This window comes from Pleuronectes platessa, chromosome 13 (assembly GCF_947347685.1).
Source record: "Pleuronectes platessa chromosome 13, fPlePla1.1, whole genome shotgun sequence".
NCBI lineage: Eukaryota > Metazoa > Chordata > Actinopteri > Pleuronectiformes > Pleuronectidae > Pleuronectes > Pleuronectes platessa.
In genome coordinates, this window is record NC_070638.1 from 3,184,783 (window position 1) to 3,209,166 (window position 24,384).

The 24,384-nt window shown below is 45.8% G+C and overlaps 2 protein-coding genes across 2 annotated transcripts in view; both read left to right on the forward strand.

The window, feature by feature from the left end:
• Positions 1-4,738, forward strand: part of mpz (myelin protein zero) — a 9,502-nt gene extending 4,764 nt beyond the window's left edge. Inside the window, exons 5-6 of the mRNA XM_053437901.1 lie at positions 904-929; positions 4,530-4,738. Coding sequence (XP_053293876.1) covers positions 904-929; positions 4,530-4,738 — 235 coding nt within the window. The remainder of the gene's footprint in view (positions 1-903; positions 930-4,529) is intronic.
• A 1,063-nt stretch (positions 4,739-5,801) lies between these two features.
• atp1a2a (ATPase Na+/K+ transporting subunit alpha 2a) overlaps positions 5,802-24,384 on the forward strand; it is a 21,235-nt gene continuing 2,652 nt past the window's right edge. The window contains exons 1-12 of the mRNA XM_053437904.1: positions 5,802-5,824; positions 7,485-7,559; positions 9,113-9,172; positions 9,885-10,088; positions 12,181-12,294; positions 12,788-12,922; positions 14,937-15,054; positions 16,378-16,646; positions 18,217-18,415; positions 19,378-19,487; positions 22,464-22,598; positions 24,065-24,147. Of these exons, the coding sequence (XP_053293879.1) occupies positions 5,813-5,824; positions 7,485-7,559; positions 9,113-9,172; positions 9,885-10,088; positions 12,181-12,294; positions 12,788-12,922; positions 14,937-15,054; positions 16,378-16,646; positions 18,217-18,415; positions 19,378-19,487; positions 22,464-22,598; positions 24,065-24,147 (1,514 nt within the window). The 5' untranslated portion in view covers positions 5,802-5,812. The remainder of the gene's footprint in view (positions 5,825-7,484; positions 7,560-9,112; positions 9,173-9,884; positions 10,089-12,180; positions 12,295-12,787; positions 12,923-14,936; positions 15,055-16,377; positions 16,647-18,216; positions 18,416-19,377; positions 19,488-22,463; positions 22,599-24,064; positions 24,148-24,384) is intronic.

Below are 24,384 nucleotides of genomic sequence, written 5' to 3' on the forward strand. Positions count from 1 at the left end.
GGGCGCCGCTGCAGGGACGAGACAATTTGCCTTTTCTTCCGACGTGACATGTCAAACTCCCTTTACACTGATCCTCTTCCTCTTTCCTCTCCTCTTCTCTTTCCCCCTCTTCCACTGTGCATTTCCTTGACTTTCTTGTTCATTTAAATTACAGAGGTGATTTATATGCTAACCGCTCTATCCTGTTTCTCTTCTTCTCCTCCCACTTTCCCCTGTCCCTCTTCTCCTCCTTTTCTCTCTCCTATAGATAAAGGTCTGACTTCTCCGTGACTGCCTCCGCTCCTCTAGTCTGCTCCCTCCTTTTCTTCCCAGCCCGACGCAGCCCCCATTATTTCCCATTATCTCCTCTCTCTCTCCGCACAGCGCCGCTGTGAGAGCGGTTCTTCTGTATCAGTGGCAACGGTGTCAAATAATTTTTACAACGCCTCATCAGAGGACCTCCGCTCGCGCTTCATTGGGCAAATTGTAAAACTTTTTAAGGCCTAACTATGCACATAACTTTCTTAAGAGGAACCCGAAAGACATCCCTCCGCGTTTAGAGTCCCCTGAATCTCACCCCCCCCCCCCCCACCCCCCCCCCCCCCCCCTTCGTGTTTACGACTCCGTCACACACTCCTGAGTGGAGCCGCGAGTGCACTCCGGACTTCAGGCGGAGGAGAAAAAAACCGAGCGGCAGAGGAGAGTGATAGCGAGGGGAGAAATATGATTCCTTGCTCTCAGCCGGGGCGTAGATAGAGGTTCAGGCCCTCGAGCTCGGGGTGATTCAATCCTCTCACATTTTGAGCTAATGGAGGTTGTCGCCATGTGCCTGCCCCGGCTAAAGGGGTGGGTGGGTGGGGGGGGGGCTATTTCTGGCCCTATGAGAGCGAGCAAGCTTACTGTAAACAGCTGCACATTTTTCAGCCGGGGCGGGAAGAGGAGGAGGCGAGGTGCTTGTAAGGGGGGGGGGGGGGGGGGGGCTACCTAGTGCAGGAGGCCGACGACTGACAACCTGAGATGACGTCACGGCCCCCGAGGGCGGGCGGAGGCTCTCAGGAGTCCGGCCGAGGGGCTTACCAGGAGGAGGTGCAGCTTCTGTGCTCCCTCAGTTATTTTAAGGTCCAGTTAATCCACTCACACGATTCTCCTCCAGCACAGAGCTAATTATTTTTTGCGCGTGCTGGGTAACCAGATATCTCTCCCCACCATCTCGCTCCCTGCCTCCTCCTCCTCCTCCTCCTCTTCCTCTGTTATTCACTCGTCATCTCGGGCCCCCATCTTGGGATTCGTCTCCTCCCATCGAAACCCGTGTTTAGTTCTCGTCCGTCCTCGCGTCTTCGGCGTCTGTTATCTCCTCCTCTTCTCTCGTCTAGTGACTCTGCACTGCATTATTCCCCCAACAGAAACGGGCCTATACAAAATCCACTCCACTCTCTTAAGTCTCCTCTTATCTGACTTCCAGGCCTAAAGCTCAATGCTCTGCTCCTCTCCTCTGTCCTTCCTCACGCCCCCCCCCCCCCCCTCCTCGTCTTCCCTCTCTCAAACTCAGTGATGATCATCTGTCGCCCCTCTCTCTCTCGCCGGGTGATCGACGAACGCCCTTTGGCTCGCCCTTCAAAAACGCCCCCCTCCCCCAAAGGCATGCCCCCCCTGCCAGCCCTCCCTCCCTCCACTGGACCCTCCACTGTCTTATTTCTGCTGGTTCCAACGCCAAAACGCTCTCCACTGCCACCAACTGGCAGGGGAGGGAAACACTCGGGCAGAAATCCATCTTTAGTTCCTTTAGAACACTTATAATCTAGCTAGCTCTTCTCCGGTCGCAAACATACGACGTGTGTTCTATGTATATGTGTGTTTATTTAAAGCGTGTTAAAAAAGAGATTTGATATAAAGCTAAAAAAAGAAGTACGTCACCCTAAGTAAAGCAAAGTCGTGATTTCTGAGACGTTTTTTTTTTTTTTTTTTTTGTACATGTGTGCACGAAGGCACATGGAGAACATCTTTAATCAAGGGAGGGAAGAAATGTAATTATGTTTCTGACCTTGTGTGTTATGGACGGTGCTGTGTGGCTGTGTCTTCGGTGCACGGTTCACTCCGAGGTGAATTGAAATCCTTCGGTCGGCCTCAGATTGGCTGGGGAGGGGGAAGGAGGAAACAGGGGGGGGGGGGGGGGGGGGGATGCTTGAGAGAGCTGTGGAGGAAGAGACTTATCTGGTGTGTTAAGCCAAGCCAATCCATATGTATCACTACAGATAGAGTCTGCTCTTCCCCCCCAGAGCTTTCTTTTTAGAGGTGCTCCTTCCCCTCAGCCGAAGGATGGATTGCGATCTGCGTGCTTGATGTGCAGGGTGGGAAGTGTGAGACGTGAATGTTTCTCTGAGATTCATAGCAGGAGTGGAGGTGCTAAAAAACCCACATCCTTATAACTGGAGATGTGTTTTCACTAGTCGCTGTTTAACTCTCCAGTCGAATGGATTAGTTTGAAAGTTTTTCTTCTTTTTGCGGTGGAGCCACACAGACACCCGACATGAGCAACGTTAAACTGCCTTTTTAAAAAGTGTTTTGTTTGTATAGTCACAGTCGCACAATAACATTCCTTTATTTAAAAAAAAACGATGGCGCTTCTTTTACGTTTTTTTATTTTGTAGTTTTCTTTTTCTACATTTATTTTTAATGCTTGTGGTAATTCCAGAGCACTAACAACACTTGATGACTGTGTGTAATATATGTTGTAAAGAGAACGTAAATAAAAAATTAAAGCCCCGAGCGCAGCTGTTATCGACAGGAGACAAAATAAAAACCCAGCTGAAAAACGTCTGCAGCCTCGTTTCCTTCTTTCTGATCCGAGTCCCGAGCTTTGTGTGAATCTGACGCACTTTCATGAGCTCTTTGTAAAATGAGATATCCACCATTTGAAATATCTGAATACCCTGACGGCTGGCGTGAAAGTCGAACTCATTATGGAGTCGCTCCCGCCTTATTATTACTGGGAATACATTTGCATACACAATCGGAATGTTTTAGCGGATGTAATCTGGAGACTCTGAAACACTGAGCGCTCACCACCAGGTGGTTTTTCCCTTTCAAATACAAAAGATGTCCAGTTTTGAACATTTAAATTTGAAACGGCTCAGCAGCCCGACAGCCGCCGAGGGTTCAGAGTACTTCACCTCGTCGTGCACCTTGATGCTCAACTACTAATAATAATGATCAACTGGAAATAATGCTCAGACTCCATTTACAACCTTTTAACATTTTAAAAGCGTGACAGAGTGAGGTGTAATTTTCAGAAAGGCTTAATTTCCCCTGACATAAATGTAGGTGGCGGCTCAGTGAGCACACATAACCTAATCAAGAAATACTCCACTTCATATTCACACACAAGGTACAAGCACAGTTAGGAAGTCGTTTCCCATGAGCCTCAGCTGCAGCCCCTGATTGGCCGAGGGTTCGATGCCGTGGATTCCTTTCTGCCAGCCTGTGACACGATGCTCCCTGGTGTCAACAAATGTTCAAATACAACCTTTTGGGATTCATTTAAGACATCGTGTCACATCGGCTGACAGACTTGTCCTCCAATCCCCGAGCAACGAGGGTCCAACGAAGACCGCCTCCTCTAGTGGGCCGGGTAGATCTCATCCTCCGAAGGATACAGCCATTCTGTAGACTCCTAGCTACTAAGACATAGATCTAAAATAAAGATGGACGACTTCCTCCACGGAGCCTCTGGGGGGGGTGTACGACCAATCGTGAGTCACTCGTGAAGTCTCTCCCTCTTTTTATTGCATCCAATTGAAACCAAACTTGGAAAAGCATCGGTTTGATAAGAACTACCTCAAATGACAAAAGCCATCTTTGAGAAAACTTTATTTATCGTGTACTTCCAGTTTAGTTTGGTCTCCAACACGGAGTCGGTAGGGTTTATAACCTTTACTGCAGCCAGCCACCAGGTGGTGATAGAGACACTCAAGCTTTTGTCTTTATCGTTATACAGCTAACAATGGTCTGGGCTATAACATCTTCTGAAGCAGTTTGTTGAAGTAGGAGTCAGTTATGTGTTGTCTTGCTCTTCATGGCGACACCTCTAATGTTCCCTTTTCACGAGAAATACATAAATGCTAATAAGGGTTTTATATATATAAATGAGATCCTGCATTAAGTAGCTGCTTCACCTGGTAACAGTGACTTCTTCGTAAGCATTTACATTTCTTAGTGTTGATTTATGAGCGTTAGAGGCTGGAGGGTGTTTATTTTAAAAACTCTGGACAGATGAGCGAGGGGAGTTGTTTCCTCGGTTTTCAGACTTTATCACTAAGCTGTTCCTGTAATTACTATTTTTCCGAGTTGTAAATAACCCTCGTACTTATAACTCATGAAAACAACTGTCATTCAACATTATCACTGTTTGCTTGCATTTTAAACTTGTAAACTTGCCTTTAACAGCTCTTTGACGCAAACAGCTGGTTGCATACCAGGTAGTATGACGTTCTTTAAACGATATAAATAGCGTGTGTGTCATTTTGCGTGTTTTTCTTTGTTGGTGTTTCAAGTGAAGCTGCTTTCAGACATCACTCTGCAGGACTCTGCAGCTCAGAGTGTCCAACCCCACCTGAAGCAGAAGTTGCAGCTGGAACGTTCCCTCAAGTCGGAAAGTTCGACTCAGAAGGTCTCAGGACCCTCACCTACCCTGACCTGGAAATCCAAGATGGCTGCTCTACATGTCAACAGTGGTGGAAGCTGTAGTTTCTTCTGTCATTAAATTTGTCGTACCCATAACTTCTGTCCAGTTCCTGTGTTTTACTACGGGGTTAGTTTGCGTGAAATGACTAACAATGGCTAACAATGGCTAACGTGAACATTGTTCTTCTGCAACTGGAACGCTAATAAAGACAACCAGAGAACAATACTCTAAGATAAATCCAGTAGCATGAAATCCAGAAGAGGAAGCTCGTAAACCTGCACATTGACATATTCACCTCATGCAGCATAGAGACATTGTAAAGTTATTAGAGCCAAAGCATAAAGTCTGCACACAAAATAACTGGAAGCTGGTGAGCAGAATATTTGTTGTCACTCTGACGCAGGATCAGCATCTGCTGCGTGGGCGCCTCGTGGTCGACCCGCCTCATGTTCCGAGCACGTTGGACTTTAAACTAATTGCTGCTCGGAAAACCGAGTGTCGAGAAAAAACTGGAAAACATCGAGTTAACAGTTCATCTTTGAGGATCAATCAGGACGTGATTAAAATCTGTTTATCACAGGATTTGTTTATTTGCAGAACAATACCTGAGGATTGTTCTGAGACATCCAAACAGCTGGACGCCCCCCCCCCCCCCCCCCTCCCCCCACGCTTCCTCTTCGTTACAACTCCGGAGGGTCCTCGTTATCACGTTTATTATAAATACCACACTGTGTGTTATTCAGAGCGCAGAAGATTCATTTGTTGCGATGACGGCAGTGATTGATGGGCTGTTGTTCTCCTATAGGGATAGTGTGTTGGGTAGGGGGGCGGGGGGGGGGGGGCATATTGAGCAGGTGCAGGTACACACACAAACACACTGACAAACACACAAAGCCCCTGTGTGTGTGTGTGAACGAGCCTGGGTGCAAACAACTCACGGGATAGAAGACGAGTGTGCGGGATGGGGGGGGGGCTTACGGCTCAGGTTACCCTGACAGGAGGGAGCAAGAAGGAGGGGGAATGGGGTATTTGGCGGGGGGGTGGGTGTGCCAGGCCCCCAAAAAAGCCACCGGGGGGGGGGGTCTCAGCTGTGGCGTGGGGCCCCTGAGCACCGTCCTTCACATTCTGACCGGCCGGTGTCTGGCTGCCAGCATGGGGAGAGGAGTAAGTGAGCCTTGTTTCTTTTTTAAATAAATCAACTTTAATAAGTTTATTCTTGTAAAATGAACTCAACCCTGTGACTTCCTGTTTGCATGAAGAACGACTGAGCTCCTGAGTTTGTGTCTCTAACTTTTGCACAGTTGCACACACGGCCTGGACGTGCATCATGGAAAGTTACTGAGCTGTTTCTAAATGTGTCTCCTCCGGTTCTCCTGTGTTTGGTTTCCTTCAGTCGAGAGAAACATCTCAGGCTCGGATGCCTTGTTCTCCCTCAACATGTTTTATTCCCAGTTTGTCGTTTATTTGTGTAGTTAGGTCATTTTAGTGTTTTTTTAATTCCTTCCATTGGGCCGATTCCATTTACCTTTATGGGAGGACAGGCTGATAATTGTCCCTGCACACAGCGGGGGGGGAATTGCTATGCCAGGCACTCCACCGACTGCTCTCTCTCCCTCTTTGACTCTTTTTGATTACTTTTTTTTTCCAGCGTGTCACTCGCTCGGCGCTCTCCTCTCAGTCTCTTTGTGTATCCTCCCTTCACTGACATGCACACGTGCCGCTAAGAGGAGACTGACAGCAGCAGATGATTTCCATGATGCACCATTCTTCCATCTGTTCGTGACGCACACACACACTCTCTCTCTCTCTCTCTCTCGCTCGCTCACACAAATGAGGAACCAGTATCGTGAGAATAAACATTTCCCCCTCGGTGTTCAGTGAATAGTTTGCCGATAGAGCCAGGAGAGTGAAATTAAGCAGCCGGCACAGAGTCCATTGTGCTTCTATTGACACATGTAATATGCGGGTATGAATGTAAATGGCTGGACTCAGCAGGGCCTGTGGGGGTTTGGGATCCTCGGGGGCCTGATGTATGATAATTAGGGTTGCAAAATTCCGGGAATATTCAAAGTTGGAAACTTTCCATGGGAATATACGGGAATTATCGGGAATAAACTGGAAATTGTGTGGGTAATTTATTCTAACTGTATTTACCTTGTCATATACAGACATAAATATCAACATTTTGTTTTGTCAAAGGCTGATTTGAGCCCTGAGGAAACTTTGGGCACTTGACTATATTCTTCTGCATCTCTGTGTCATTCTTAACATAGGTCTTTGCAGAGTATTTGCAAATGTACACAGCCTTTCCTTCTACATTGGCTTGTGTTAAATGTCTCCACACAGGAGATAGTGCACGTGGAAGTGTTCTGTAGAATAAGATGAGAACAAAGCTTGTAAAAAAACACTAATGCAATGCCAGAGATATAAATAGATGGCCAATTGGAATCGTCTTTAAAAATATTTTACAATTGATGGATAGATGTATAGAAAGAGGCTAGATGGACAGATGAACCATCTTCTATCAGGATGCTAATATATTTCCCACAGTAATATCATCAAAACTTACCTGACTAGTCTGCACACTACAGCAGGCCTCAATAGCCCTGCTGTAGTGTGAAGGATGCTGGGAATTATCTGTGCATGTGATGGAGAAATGCACAGTGCAGGGTTGAAATTCAATTTGTGTATTTATTTATTTTTTAATTCCCAAAATTCCCGAGCTTAATATTCCCATGGAAAGTTTCCATAAATGTTCCGGACATTTACTGACATTTGTTCGCCCCTTTGTAACCCTAAAGCTAACTTCTCTCTCTCCCTGCAGTGTGGTGCCGAGAACGGAGGGAAGAGGAAGAAGAAGGATCGGGATTTGGACGAGCTGAAGAAGGAAGTGTCCTTTGTAAGAGAAACAATCTGTCTCCTGTTCACACTCAGTCCACAGATCCCCAAACAGTGTGACGTGAAAGTCACCAGGTTATTGAACAGGGCTGTAAATGAGAACAGTGGCCTGTAAACAAACCGGCAGAGCAGCCTGCTCAGTGCAGTCAGCTCCAGACGAGTTCCCAGCCAGCCTGTCCTCTCCTATCTGCTCTGCCACCCTCTGGCTGCTCCTCTTTGTACTCCAAAAGATACTGAATAATTTGAGGGCCACCAGCAGAGCAGTGCAGAGTTTTTGTCTTGTGCGGAGCTGTAGCTCTTTGAGCTGCTGTCAAAACGCAGCCGAGCGATGCCCATGAAGGCCGGGCTCTGTGTTCAGCTGCTCGCTCTATCTCTGATAGAGCAGCGCGTGTGAATTATCAAGTTGGCCCCGTGACTGATTAAAGAGAACAAGTCCCTGGATGCTGTCAACACTTTGGAGTGGTTTTGTGATTAAGCGATCACTCTGCCTCGTGAACTACTTCCTCACTCTGTGATTTCAAACTTTCTTTCTTTTAGTTTCGTTTCTTTTTTTTGTTGGGTAACCCAGAAATCCTTTTAACAACTGCCAGACAATGGATGATCAATATTGGGCGTAGGGGGCTTATAAACAAAGCTTAACGAGCAAACCGCTCTCTGAACACTGGGGCTTGTCTTTGAGGTGCAGCTGCAGCCCGCTGTCGTCCACTGGAGACAACTGGAGGGGGGACAACTGGTGGACATGTCCCCGTGTCCCTGTGTCTCTGTGGAATGAGAGAAGCAGCCGTTCATTCCGTGGGACTGACGCCGACTCGACAGCTGACGGCTGAGATTTGGGTTTCTTCTGCACCCAGCTCCATTTTGTTAAACTGAAAACAGTGTCTGCAGGGAAGCTCTCAGGCCAGTTAGAGAGGATTGGAATGAAAAATACATAACCAGGCAACACAATACACACATTAAACAACAGCATGGGAAATAAAACTGCTGCTTTTGGATGGATTTTCCTTTATTAGGTCACGTTTTCACCAGTAGAGAAAAGACAGTTTCCTCAGCTGGGCTCCAGTTCTACTTGTAGATGCAGGGAGAGTGGGCTTCCCTCTTTGACCTCTTTGATATGTCCTGATTATACATTGAAAGCCCCTGAATCCACGTGAGGTGGAGAGAATAATGTTTTTTTTTCTGCTGGAAGATGGAACTGAATTCATGAGTCCTCCCTCCTGCAGCGGCGGTACTCAAACATTACACACAAGTGGTACTTAAGAGTATAAATGTACTGCGGTACAAGTGAGAGGTACCCAAAAGTAAATGTACTTTTTTTAATATCCCCCCGCTGCCCTTGTGATCTGTTCAACCATTACTGTGGTCACTCATCTCACTTCCCTTTATAGCCTCTTCCAGACGTTTCTGATTTTCATGATAGGACAGTGAATGTGATGCTGTAAAGTTCTCGATGTATCACAGAAGAAGTTGTTTAATAATTCTACTGGCCGGTTCAAATCCTCTGTTTATTGATCCCGTTCCACTGAAAAATCTAAAAGCCGTATTTCCTCCCTGCAGGACGACCACAAAATCTCTCTGGACGATCTGGGGACACGCTATGGAGTGGAGCTCACACGGGTGAGGACGTGCACGCACACAAACACACACACTCCCACGCGCACACACTCTCACACAAACACCACAACAAAGAGCAGACCGTCCCTTACAGAGATGTTATCTGTACGCGCTCTGTACCTGAAAGCAGCATCCAGCTCACCTTGAGCCTTCTTCATCTTTAATCCCTCACTCACACACACACACACATCTACATGTTCATACACAAACTCCTCAAATCCCCGAGTCAGGCAGACGCTGATACATCACAACAGTCTTAATGCTGTGACCGCGCCCGGACTCTCACATCCCAGGTGTCGTGAAACTGATTTCTATCTTTGTAATAGCAGCGGTGAGGGAAACATGGAAGCTGGAGAGCTCCAATGCAAACTGTGAAAAACGTCCATATCTGGTTTATTTCCAGTATGAACATAGATTTTCACTGAATTTCACCTTTTCAAGCAGTAAATTGGAAGAAAGAAAGAAGAAGTTCAGTGGAGTCCAATCCAGCCGCTCTACGGCCGAGCACTTTAGATGAGAGGAGTCGCCCAGTTTATTATACATGTGGTTTTAAATAGGCCAGGCAGGAATACTTGATGTTCTGCTACTGCCGTCAAATTGGCTTTTAAGCCGCAGTGAAAATGGGACTGTTGAGTTGTAATAAGATTCTCAGCACAGACAGAAACACTCTCACTCCTAAAAAAAAATGAGCTCTCTCCATTCTCCCTCCTCCCAGGGCCTGACCCACGCCAAAGCCGCGGAGTATCTGGCCAGGGACGGCCCCAACTCCCTGACCCCGCCGCCCACCACCCCCGAGTGGGTCAAGTTCTGCCGTCAGCTGTTCGGAGGCTTCTCCGTGCTGCTCTGGATCGGTGCCATCCTCTGCTTCCTGGCTTACAGCATCCAGGTGGCCACCGAGGACGAGCCGGTCCACGACAACGTGAGGAGCTGAGGGGGGGAAATGTGCAAACGTACAAATTATTCATGCAGACGCAGCCACGCAAGAATAGTTCCACTGGTTATATATATATATGCAGTGTGGATGTAAGAGTACAGACAGGGTTTGTATTTACAGGTACATTATTTCATATTGTACAAGGAACAACCTTTAATATCTGTTGAAATCAAAAATATAACAATCACTGTCAATCTCCACTGCTCAAAGGCAAAGGAAGGAGGATACTGAGGAGCCAACCTCTCCATCATGGTTCATTAGAAGCCTGTATAATAAGTAACTGATGTTAAACAGCTCAGTTTTAGATATATTTGATATTAAATATCTACATATATCAACATTTTTCCATCTGTCAACCTTATATCTTGTCTAAACCTTTAAAAACCATGAGTCATACACATTTCCTTATATGACCTGTATTGAAGTCACATGAACAACACAGAGCCAAAAGGAAACAGAAGAAAATGTAGAAAACGTGAGGAGCATGAAAAATGATTTAAAACATGTGAACTCCAGCAGTTCATCTTCATAAGTATAGAATCTCTGAGTGTGTGACATTATAAAAAGCAGCTGACACCGGCCTCAGCTCTCAGTTATCCATCCTGCAGTTTATGGGCAGCATTATGACTCATTATGTAATCATCATTCGACACTCTCCAAAACCTCTGACTGTATTAAAGCCTTACGTAATATACAGTAACACACAGATAGACACAGACACACACATGTACTTTAATCCCCCCCAGTGATTTAATCTCTATATCCAGGGCTGAGCGTGTGCAGCGGGATGCTCTGGTGAGCGGCTTCAAAGCTCCGGCCGCCTGCAGCTCTGGCTCTTTGAGTCTCTGCAGAACGTTTAGTGGAGATGAGAATCCAGACGAACAGGACTCTACACGTTGTTGTTGTTTGTTGTTGTTGTCTTCATTTAGCTTTGTTCTCCTTATTTTCATGTTCTTATTGAGCTGAAGTGACACAATTTACTGTAATTTCTTTAATCTTAAAAGCTTCGAGATTAGTTTGATGCTTCGCTGATTTGGAAAAGAGAGAATGGAGCCTCTCTGTTATGCCCACTCTCCAGCCTGCAGTTCTCTTCTTGCTCTTTGCTCTGCATGAAGCTTCAAGTGTCAGAATCCACTCCAGCAAGTTGAAGAGCAAAGCTGAACTTTAGACCCGTTAAAAACACTCATTAAAAAGCAGCGTTTACCTCCTATATTCAGCAGAACTTTTAAAATATGAAGAATTCTTGACAGTTTGGTGTATTTGTAATATCATGGGTGGTTTGGGATTCTGTACCACCGTGTGTGCCTGCAGGGGGCGCTGCGTCCTGTAAACCCTTGCTTTAAAATCCATGTTCATAATCTTTAAATTGTATTCTTTTAAATCTTTAATCAGATCGGAGAGTGTCACCCGTGTGGACAGATGTTACTCTGATAATTCGGCACAACGAGAAGCTCCTGAAGCGAGAAGAGTCAAAAGAGCCGAGACTTAACATCTGCTGAAAAAACAACAACACGTGTAAACAGAATAGTAAAGTGGAGGCAAATATTGTAAACACTGACAAACGATATTCTGAGGATGGATATGTTTTCCCTTGTTCAGAAAAATATTCAGGTGTGAAATAGCAAAGCAAGCTGTTGTTTTTGCAGGATTTTATTTTCCAGGAGTCCAGGACGTAAACCTCCAGATCGAGCTTCTTCACTGCTAGACGGGAAAATATTCACAGAAAATATAATATCAAGAAACCAGAGTAGAAGCTCGTGGCTGTCACAGAACTGAGAGTCAGGCTGCAGCGTCTCTCGGTGGCTTCGCAGATCAAACTCTCCGCTCTCGGTCTTTCTTGGTTTTTCACGAGACAGATGTTCCCTTGAATCAAACGTCCACAGAGACAGGAAGAGACACCAGAATTCAGCTGGAGGATGGATTCTCCTTTCAAATCCCTTAGAGACTCAGAGCTTCTGCAGTTTTGTTTTTGGGGCTCTTGACTCTCTGCATGTTTTTGGTTTGTTGCTTCTTTAAAAAGACAGTGTGAACCTGAACGTGCCAAACTAACTCTGCCTCCCCCTGTGGCTTTCACCAGCTGTATCTGGGCGTGGTGCTGTCGGCCGTGGTGATCATCACCGGCTGCTTCTCCTACTTCCAAGAGGCCAAGAGCTCCCGCATCATGGACTCCTTCAAGAAGATGGTGCCTCAGGTGAGCTGTCGTCCCGGTGCTTCTGAATCAATCAGCCGTCCCTCGAGTGGAGCTTACACTCGACACTCGAGTGGAAACCTAATAAGCTTTCACAAAAGAAGAAGAATAAATGTTTGAGCCCAACTTCGGATTGTGAGTGTTTGCATAAAAAAACTCCCCTCACGTTCTCCACCTCCAGCACTTTGATTGGCTAATTCTTTAATCTGTTTAGGCTCTTTTCACTCCCTTCTTGTGCCTCCTCCTTCTTCTCCTTATACCTGTCTTCTTTCTCCCTTCTTCCTTCTCCTCTCTCTCTCTCTCTCCATCTGCCTTTCACTTACCTCTACACCCTCTGGCACCTCTTTTTTAATCTCCCTCCTATCTCCTGCTCCGACTAAATCCTCTCTCTGTTCCCAAACTCTCTCTCCCTCTCTCTCTCTCTCCCTCTCCCTCTCCCTCTCTCTCTCACTCCCTCTCCCTCTCTTGTCTCACGCTTCCTTTCGCTCCATGCCAGCAAGCGCTGGTGATCCGGGAGGGGGAGAAGATGCAGATCAATGCTGAGCTTGTGGTGCAGGGAGATCTGGTGGAGATCAAAGGGGGCGACCGCATCCCAGCTGACCTCCGGGTGATCTCCTCCAGCGGATGCAAGGTAGGGGAGGGGTCCGGGGGGGGGGGGGGGGGGGGCAGCAGGTCTCACTGGGATTACAGTTGTACTAGTTTGGTCTTCTGTCTGTCTGTCTGTCTTTCTTCTCTTCCTATTTCCGTATGCTTTCCAGTGGTGCAACACACAGGGAAAAAGTTAGTTCATAGAAATTATTATACTTAACTTTTTAATTAGGTGTAAATTCCATTAAAAACCACATAAAGTATATTAGTTGTTAAATAGTACTAGCTCATTTAAATTAATTATAAAACTACAAAGAATACACATTATCTTGATTAGTGTATTTGTATTTTTATCTTCACCAAAAGTTTGTACCGATTCATCTCTTTGATGTTATTGAGATTGTCTGAAAACTTTGAGCTGTTTATCAAAAATTTGAATTAGTTATTAATGTTAATTGAAAAAATTGGTCATGATATTTACCCCTGAGACTTGCTACTATACTGGTGATAAAAACAACAATACATAGAACAAATACTGCATTTTACAATTAAAGATCGACTTTGTACATTTCTTTTGTTAGATATTTCATTTCCAGTTCAATTCAGTTTTCTTTGAATAGCTCCAGATCATAATCTTCATTATCTCAATGCACTTTAAATAGAAAGTCAACAACTTAAAGTCCATAGAGCAACAAACAGGTCCCACAACGAGCAGCACTTTGTCGCCTGGAGAGAAAAATCTGCTCATAAACATGAACTTTTATAGTTTATGTATTTCTGTGACATCACAGCTCACCTGTCTGTTTCCTGTCTGTGCTGCTCAGGCTGCTGCTGCAGGTTCTTCACATGAAAACCAAATCCTGACATCATCCAACAAACAGACCGGCTGTGTCTAATTTGCTTTATAAATAATGATCACGTCTTAATGACCCATATGCAGCTGTAACGCCGCTCTTTACCCACTTATGCAACAGGGGGACGGATGGTATTAAATAGTGAATATTTCTCCCACTGATTTTAAAGGAGATAAATGTCTCTGTGGCTTAGGGAGGCACATTCTGCTGCCGTGATGAAGCTGTTTAATAAAGTGCACGTCTGAGCAATGATCACAGATTAGCTGAAGATGTTCCCGAGGTTCACCGCCATTTGTCAGGAAGTCACCCGCTGCCCCCCCGCCGGCCTGCGGCAGGTCAACCGGGCATCATTCAGCCTGAAGTGAGAGTTTGTCATGTGATGGTGGAGAATCCCCCCCCCCCCCCCCCCCCCCCCAACCAATCCTTCACCATCCTTCACCATCGATCTGGTGATTCACTATTTGTGTTGGGCGACAGAGAAAGTATTAAAGTGAACCATGATAAAACAAAGAGGGAAATTAAACTCCTCCCAGACAACTCAATAATAATAATACTGCATAAAATATACATTATAATACAGGGATCTTTAATTTTCCAGACTATTGTTCTAATCAAATATTCCAGGAAGTAATGGTGTGTGGTTTTATTATATTAATCCTCGCTGAGGAGCATTAGGGGTCGTTGGAGGTCAACCGGGTGTTTCAAGATATTAAAATATAATAAATACCCTAATATCAGGGAGGGGGGGGTTAGTCTGTCTTTCTACACAGTCCGTGGTCGGGACATGTCCCACCTGAATATAATGACATCTATGGCCATGCTATCAACTTAGGGCGATCCCTATTTACCCCCCTTGGAAACTAAATGTAATAATTTTGTCTCTGGAGCAGAACTCGATAACCATTTCCTATTATATTACAGTATTAAAATGATTTTAATATTACGAGAGTGACAACCCCAAATGAAGTTTCCTCCGGCTGGCTCCCATTAGCTTGACATGAGTCTCCTCTCACTCCCCCCCCCCCCCTGTCAGTGCCACCTCCTCGCTCTCTCCTGTTTCTGTCCCTCCCTCTCACTGGATAACACTTGTGTCTCTCCTCCCTGCTCCCTCCCTGCTCCCTCTCCCTGCTCCCTCCCTGCTCCCTCTCTGCTCCCTCCCTGCTCCCTCCCTGCTCCCTCTCCCTGCTCCCTCCCCCTGTCCAGGTGGACAACTCCTCTCTGACGGGGGAGTCGGAGCCCCAGACTCGCTCCCCGGAGTTAACCAACGACAATCCTCTGGAGACCCGCAACGTCTGCTTCTACTCCACCAACTGTGTCGAGGGTCAGTGCCTCACATCTGGGATCTTCCCTCATGACACCTTATTGTTACCTGGAGATTTGACTCAGCACCCAGCCATGAATATCACTGCACAATTCATCACACGTTCCTCAAAGATTATTATTGAGTGTTTTTCCCTTTGAGATGAAACCAGTGGGGATCGGAGTCGGTGTTTCAGTTTCTATCAATCATTAAACAGCAAACAGTGAGCGCTCCAATGGCATCATCATATTAATATCTGCAGCTTCATCAATATCTCCATCTGAATTTTAACGATAGAATATATATAACTAATATATAACAACAGTTGGACTTCTCATAGAGTCCGTTTTGGGTAAATCCAATCATTTGTCGATCAAGGACTGAGCCAGAGTTTATTACTGGATCAACAATCACAGCACAAAGTTCATTCAGTGTCTTATGATCATATCACATATTGTATATCTGCATCAAATTATAATTTCTTTGAGTGATTAAAATACTTTTACAAGATCTAGATGCATCTTGGGAAAAACATAGCAGCAAATTTAATCATTTCAGAAATGTGGGTAGTTTTCTCCCCTGAAGAATCAGTAATAAAAAGTATGAGATAGAAAACAACAATAATCAGATTTCTAAAAAGAAAACCTCTTCCCTTCTTTCCGGTGCAGAGCCATGCAGATAGTTTTGTGCTTTTCACTGTTTGCCCCTGACATCTCTGACTCCACCACAGTGCAGGTAAATTAAATCATGTTTGCAGCGTTCACAGGATTCACAACAATATAAAAAACAACAACTAGGGACAATATCTTTTCTCCCCCAGAAACACTTTAGCTCTTGTTTTCATTAAAACTGCTGAGAGAGTAGTCCCTGGGAAAAACAGCTGATCCCAAACTCTGTACATTACAAACTTCCTGCTCTTTAGAGATTCAGGATTCTCTCCACACGCACTCGTTCAGTCCAGCATCTGTTGGGCTGCACCTGAGCATCAATCACCAGCCAGCACCTGTAATTCATCTCCATCCATCACTGCCCCTCATCCAGCCGTCAGCTCCCCATCAACCCTCCTTCCTACTTACCACATGCAGCAGTCAACCCCTGCAGAGCCTCCACGCAGTCTTATCACTCATGGGTCTCTAGACGCACAACTCGGAGAAACACACGCGCACACATCACAGAGAGCGGGAAGACAGAGGATCAGTTAGACCTGTGATCTGCTTTGTACTCCCCTGATGTCACGAGTGAAGAGCATTTTGAAAAACCTGACAAAACGGGTGATTAATCATCTGTTTAGCTCAGGAAATATCTTTTTTTTTATTGTTAAATGCTATTTTTTTTCCCTCTCAGGTACCGCCCAGGGCATCGTGATCGGCACCGGGGATCGAACGGTGATGGGGCGCATCGCCACGCTGGCGTCGGAGCTGGAGGTCCGCCAGACGCCCATCAACATCGAGATCGAACACTTCATCCACCTGATCACGGGCGTGGCCGTCTTCCTGGGCGTGAGCTTCTTCATCCTGTCCCTCATCCTGGGCTACAGCTGGCTGGAGGCCGTCATCTTCCTCATCGGCATCATCGTGGCCAACGTGCCTGAAGGCCTGCTGGCCACCGTCACTGTGAGTAGTGTGTGTGTGTCTGTGTGTGTGTGTGTGTGTGTGTGTTGAAGTTGCCTCTAGAAAACAACCTGCACTTCAGTGAGCGATAAACAAGTTCTCCTTGCAGCAGGGTCACAACATTCTTCCTGGAATAGAATGAGAACTAAGCCGTGGGGAAAGGTCAACATTTAGCAGCTGCACTCAAACATACAAAAGGTTAAATAGTGTTTATTTAAAGTATTTTGAATTATTTGCTTATTACGAGCGGAACTAGTGAGTTCTGTAGGATGAGGACAGTTTGGTGGGAGTAATTTTTGTGTAGAATTAGAAGCTGTTGTGTTTATTTAGTATAATTAGCATCAAGCAAAGACCTTCCTGCAGGGCTCTGTAAACAGAGGTGTGACTAATACAGTGGTTAATGCTCTTCTTTAAATGGTTCAGGATTTTTCAGCGTCTCTCTCCTCTAGTGCGTTGTTTCAGTTTTTGTGTGAGTATATTTAAAAAAGGCCTAAAGTAAATTTCATAAACGGGCTGAAAGTGTCAGGAGCTTAAAAAACCCACGTGTTTCAGACAGAGGCTGACAAGAGGAGCAGCAGCAGTTGGACGTGATTTGTTTTCTCAACAGTGGAGCACGAACACCTGCTCAAATAATATCACGAATAAGAATCATGAGCCTGAATATTAGTATAATGTCTCCTTTTGAGTAACTGGAGTAGCTGGAAACACACTTGATTAGACCGTTTATTTTTCTCCACAGGCTTCAAAACCAAACTATTCACATTTTAAAAACTGTGGAACTGAGCAGATCTGAGTTTTCACACCGAGCAGCTGCTTCCACGTTCCTCAGCCATTTGATCTATTGTGAGGAGTATTGATCCGTGCAGCTCGGAGCGTGCCAGCCCCCCCCCACCCCCTCCCACACACTCACTGTCATGGCTCACCTGAACGGAACATCAGTGTTCAGAGTCACGCCCACGTGCGTTTCTCTAACTCCAATTCAACCTCAGTGAACATTAAATGATTCTACAGATCTCAGGTCTGATTTACTGCCGGAGGTTGAAGGCGTCAAACTTTTTTTTCTGCAACAATAAACAAAGCGAGCGCTGAGCCGGACGCCAGCTGGCATTTCAAAACGCCGCCAGTCGACATTTCACTGGTCACAGAAAATAAATTAACTTCCAGTGGCTGGTTTTTCTCTTTAGCTGCTTTTCTCTTTTAATCACCGTGAGAGGAAAATGTTGGCGAGAGCTGCATCTGCTGGATTTAATGTATGTGGATGTGTGTCTCTGGAACATATAGAATGAGTCTATGCATCATGTTTACCTCTGCCTCTGCACCTGCTGTTAACCAGGCCCACACACACACACACACACACACACACACACACACACACACACACACACTCACACACAGACACACACACTCACACTATCACATTTGCTGTAAGGCACCTGGACCACGCATGATATCACATCCACAAACACTTGAACGCACCGCTGCGTACACATGCTCTCTCCCGTTGTTGACAAACAATCATCCATCCTCTCCCCCCCCCCCCCCCCCCCCCCCCCACCTCCCACCATCCTCCCAGGTGTGTCTGACTCTCACTGCCAAGCGAATGGCCAAGAAGAATTGCCTGGTGAAGAACCTGGAGGCCGTGGAGACGCTCGGCTCCACCTCCACCATCTGCTCCGACAAGACGGGCACGCTGACCCAGAACCGCATGACCGTGTCCCACATGTGGTTCGACAACCAGATCCACGAGGCCGACACCACCGAGGACCAGACGGGTAAAAAAAAAGGGGAGGGAGGGAGGGAGGGAGGGAGGGAGAGGTGGAGAGAGAGGCAGGAGAGGAGAGAGCATGGTGGGAAGATGGAGGGACGGAGATATAGAGGGGAGTGTGTGTGGGAGCAGAGAGAGAGAGGGGGGGGGGGGGGGGAGGGTGACCACCTGCCGAGATTCATCTGCACAGTGCTCCCCCTGCCAGCCGACTCTGCTGCTGAGCTGCAGACTGGATTAAGTGAGCGGTGGTATGCGGTGGGTGGCTCGAGTCTTTTCCCCAGAGGTCCAGAGCGAGGCCACCGCCGCCAGAGCGACTGGATTCAAGTCTCAAACAAAACGGTCACAAATGAAGACCAGATTTCACAGAAGCTGTTTTTAGCAATAACCCAAAGGTTTGGGAGAAAGAATAAAAAACAACCGGCGTGTGCATCCTAACGAGTGTTCAGACACACAACCAGTCGCCAGCAGTGCTGACAAAGGCCACGCGGCCGGAGCAGAGCAGGAGCTGGAGAGAAACAGAGGATTCATTGTTCAGGAGAACAGACGAGTGGATTCTCAGCAGCTGTTGCAGGCTCTGCTTAGATTTGTTGAATTTTAATAAACCCCTCTGTGTGTTTTCACGATGCACGACGCTCCATCACGTCCTGTTTGCACGTTAAGAGTGACAGTGACCGCTCTGGAGGATCTGAGCTGATATGAATATCTGCAGAAAGGTCATTTTCAGTTTGTTTGCAGGCGACGAGGGAGGAAATCTGTGGTTTTATGTTTTTGAGACGTTCTGGTTAAATATGAATGTTCTCCACACAAATCTCCTTTGTTAAGAAAAAGTGATTCCTCAACTTAATTGACCCCTTGTTCTGTTATTTAGCTGCAATATCCAGTTCTCCTCTGTGAGCCGTCAGTCGCATAAATACTGTATGAGCCCGACTTTAAACTGTCTAACCGAAACCTCCTCTGCTATTCTCTCAGGTTTGGGTTTTGACAAGAGCTCTGCTACTTGGACGGCTCTGTCTCGTGTGGCCGGCCTGTGCAACAGAGCGGATTTCAAAGCCGCACAGGAGCACCTTCCTCTCCAGATGGTATTGACTTCCACCCCACGCTGACACTACAACTGTAACTTTCCCTTTACTTGGCACCGGCGCTTCCAGGCTCATGAATTATCTCTGCTCGATAATGCATTGGGGGTATAATGGGGTTTAGTTTAATCCGAGGACATCATGAACAGGCCTTATCGGATTTGTACCCAAATAATACATGCACATTATTCATAAGACATGATTTTGCCTGAGCGGTTTGCCGGTAGGGTGAAGCTAACAACATGGCTAGGTGAGCTGTCACTCAAAGAGAAAGAGAAGCAGAGGCAGAAGAGTTATTCAAATCCTTCAGTGACTATGAGGGAAGGCAGCAGTGTGATCTTTTAAATCACAGGTGAGATAATAACCAACACAAGGTTCGGATTCTTCTACTTCCCTCCACAGAATCTGTTCATTAGGACATTTTGAGGAAACCTGCTGATACACAGACAAACAAATGATAATTAAATACTAGAGCGGCCTCGATAGAGCAACTACCTCCGCTATAAGGACCAAACTGCTCCTACTCGTAGATATCAGATCCCCTAAATGTACCTTATTGTTTTTTTCATCAAGAACCATGAACTATTCTCGGGGTTTATCGGTGAAAATGTAAAAAACTGGATCTTTCAAGTCAAAACTTAACCACATTGGCTGCTAACCTGTCTTTTAGGATTTATTAATGATATTTGAATGATTAAAAAAAACCTTTATCTTATTGTTAAGGTTGAAATGCACCAACAAGAAGCAGGAGCTCAGTTCACATGCTTGCAAATTGGACACTTGTGCTCAGTGTAGTTATTAATATTCTAACCCATATGGCACCAACAGGGAAAAAACATCCCTGTATAAATAATTTGCCGATACCACTTGACTCAGGTGCATTGCACAAACACACACACACACACACACACACCGGCTCACACTCCCAACCTGCCTCTCACACATCGACACAGACACACTGTGGATAATCCAACGCACCCCTGGAAATAACTCCCCTCACACTGATACACAAACACACACACACACACAGACACACACTGCCGGATGGTAAGTCGATAATATCCCAGTGTTCCACCGACCGCTCTCCTCCAGCCGGGGCTGCACTGACCTGGAGGAATTCTCAGCGTGGCCCCCAGCTTCTCTCCTCCCGGGGGGGGGGGGGGCAGACCCTCCAGGTGCCCGGACTTCCTCCCGGCACTAAGTCACGGTTGTGTCTTCTCACAGCACTCGAACACAGACGTCCAGGCCCCGGCTCCACCACCGTCACGAGAGCAAGTCCCCATCTGCACCCACAGGAACACGGGGAAATGGAATTTCCTTGATCTAGTTATTCATTCATGAAAAGGCACAAACAAGGACAAATCTCACAGAGTGTGTGTGTCCTTGTTTTTCGCGCCCGTTCATGAATGAGTAAACAGGAACAAAGAGAAATCTCTTGTCTCAGTTTGGCCCCAGTTGGTAAAGAGAGCACCAGTTCAGCCTAGATTTCAATAAATTGGCTCCAAGAGCAGAATGATAGTGCAATGATAATTATGGATTCTTTATTGAGGGTGAAGTTAGAGGTCATCTGAAGAGAAGTCTCCTCTAAATGCTGCGAGCTGCACCGGGGGGGGGGGAGCCTCTCCTCACACAACCCAGATCACTAACTTTCTAAATGATCTGTTTGTCCATGCAACTGGGACCAGGCCGATTACAGATTTAACCAATATGTTCTTATGAAAGGAAACAAAAACAAAACCCACTGTGGATTATAATAATATTATCAGTTTATTAATAAAATACCAGAGGGAGAATAAAAACCACGTGACTTCTTTCTTGTTCAAACGTTTTGCTCGTTCGACGGCTCATCTACAATAAAGGATTATTATTAATATCGGCGGCCATTATGTGAGGAGACAGCAGCAGCAGCATGGACACACACACACACACACACACACACACACACACAGACACACACGTGCCCACGAGCAGCAGCGGTTCACGGAGGTAGCTGTCATGCACAGACGATGTGAGCGAGTCCTGATGGACCGTCTGTCACCGAGCGTCTCACAAACAACTCTGTCACACAAGTCGAAGCCAGTAAATGTGAAAAATAACCCAGAATAAATAAAATATAATAAAATCAGAATCGGCACACGAGCTCCACACCAACCGCACGATGTCTCGGTGTCTGTGGTCGTGATGTAAACAAGCTCAAATTCATTGACCTTTCCTCAGTGTCAACAGTGAGCCGGTGACATTTACACATCTTGAGATGAATCAGGTCTTCAAGAGCTGTTTCCACAAAGAATATTGTAAAATGTAAAATTCTATTATTATTTTTGTTTGTATATTTAAGTATTTATTTAGGATTTCACCTATTTATTTATATATAATTGATTTTTTTTAATTAATTTATTTGTCAGTTTTGATCCTCCGTACACAAGAAGCCTCCAGTGTCAGTCTAAATATTTCTGTTCATCATTAAACACCACTCAGAATAAATTATGAAGTTTTAATTTCTTGAAGAATCACTTTACTTGTTAGCTTCAACCTTAGCAACCTGTCTTTGCTGTTTATCTCCACAGGTAATCATTTAAAGTGCCTTTTACATCTATTTCCTAAAAGTTCCTTTTGCATAAATAACAAAAAATTCAGTTATACTTTTTCCAGAATCAAAATCATCGTCATCCTCTAAACTGAAGAGAAAAAAAACTTGTTTGTGCTCCTCCATCATTTTTACCTGAACTTGCTCTGGTGTTATTATAAGTGCTGGTGATGCAGGTGATTCTGAGCTTCCTGCCTCACAGAGATGAAACCACAGTGGAAGTAAAGCAGACTTCTCTCAGGTGCCGCGTTCATCAATTAAACAACACACAACCTGAAAAGCCTCTCCCCTGCACTGCGGTGTGATAAACACCAGGCAGCGAGGCAGCGGCTCCTTTCTTAATATGCGTGTGTGAATAACTGAGCTAACGTGCGCTGGCTGTGTTTCCCCAGAGGGAGACCGCGGGGGACGCGTCGGAGTCGGCTCTGCTGAAGTGCATCGAGGTCTGCTGCGGGAGTGTTCGTGACATGAGAGCCAGGAACCACAAAGTGGCAGAGATCCCCTTCAACTCCACCAACAAGTACCAGGTAGTGCATGGGACCGGTGTCACACCTCGGCTTTGTGCCTGAGCCGCAAATCCAGAGACGATTCATAAACTCACTTCAAGCTCACTGGTCTTTTTTATATGATCTCCCAAATACAAGTTTTGAAAGTTCTTTTGTTTTAGAGGCTGAAGCTGCAGCAATGGAAAGTGTCTTCTTAACATTAGAGCATTTAATCCTTTTAAAAATTATAACAGAAATTATAATTATCAACCTGAATATGAGAATAGCACGTCTCCTTTAAATCTTATTGAATTAAATGTAATTTCATTTTGCATTTGTAGAATCATTTCATTTTGCATCATGCTCTTCAAATAGACGACATGATGACGTCTTTCTAAGAAGCGCGGTTTACACGGTTTGAGCGAATCATGCATATTCATTTCTAACCTTCTTGCATCCGGGGGGGCGGGGGGGGAGCGCAGCCTGAACATCCACGCTCCTTTATACCAACCGCCTACTTTACATTCACATGGTTTCACACGTCCATGTTTGGAAGCAGCCCAACAAACCACAACCTGAGGGGAGCGCACAGAGAGGAGGCAGTGTTCACACGTCCTCATCATGTTTGTGGGATTTAGGAAGTGGTTTTCTGTTTGGCTACTTTAGAAAATACTTTGTTGTTCTCTTTAAAAAAAAGACGTGAGGATATAAGGGAGACATGTGGAAGGGTTGGATTTGGATTGATGGATCAGAACCGGAGCTTCTGGCAGGTCTTCATGCTGAACGTCCTCTGGAGGTCAACAACGACTCTGAGCAAAAAATTAAAAACTGAGTATTGAAGTCATCACATGGAGCTGCAGCACTTTGCTCAAGGGCACCGCAGCAATTAAGGCAGAAGGGGGGGGGAGTGTGTTTCTTGCTTCACTTTCCACAGCCACAGTCTCTTCCCAGTCCCTCGGGGGATTTGAACCCAGCTTGTGAATAACAGAGCAGAGATGTTGGAGAACACAAAGCACTTCCTGTGTGTGTTCTGTGCACCTGTTCCGTGACTGAAAATAGGAACGACTGCGTTGAGGGGGGGGGGGGGGGGAAGAAAAAAGCAATTTTGCTGCGCTTCTCTGAGATTAGATATGCTGTGACTCAGATACAAATTACCTGGGGGACTGCGTGTGTGTCTGTGTGTGTCTATGTGTGTGTGTGTGCGATGCAAGTTGTAGCACCACAGGAATACATGTGAGAGTATGAATGAATGTCCCTTCAACACGTAACATATGAATACTTATTGTGCTTCAGTCAGTTTCAATTAGACTTTTATTCCATAACGTGGGACAGTGACGTCCTGAGTCTCCTTCAAAATAAAACTGATTCCCTCGCATAACAAAACAAACGTGTAATAAACGACACGCTGCATCATAAATGAAGAGAAACATGTTTTTAAAAAGCGTCCTGCTGTTTCCTGTCCTCACTGCTCTTCTCTGTCCCCCCCCCACCCCCCCCCCCCCCCCCAGCTCTCGGTCCATGAAGTGGAGGACAATCCCTCCGGTCATATTCTGGTCATGAAGGGAGCGCCGGAGAGAATCTTGGACAGGTGGGTTAATCAATAATGGATCGATTATACGTCTGAAACCGCAGCACAGAACTTTCACTCGTTTTTCATTTAGCTCGTGACGTGGTGAAGGAAACGACTTTTCTCAAAGGCTGGAGATATTCTGAAAGGTTTTATTCTGAAACTCAAGGACAAACCTTAAAAATTACATTTGTGACCAGTAGGAACTAAAGAGATTGGGGAAACATCTCCTCCTGTAAACATCAGGAATGGAAGCTAGCT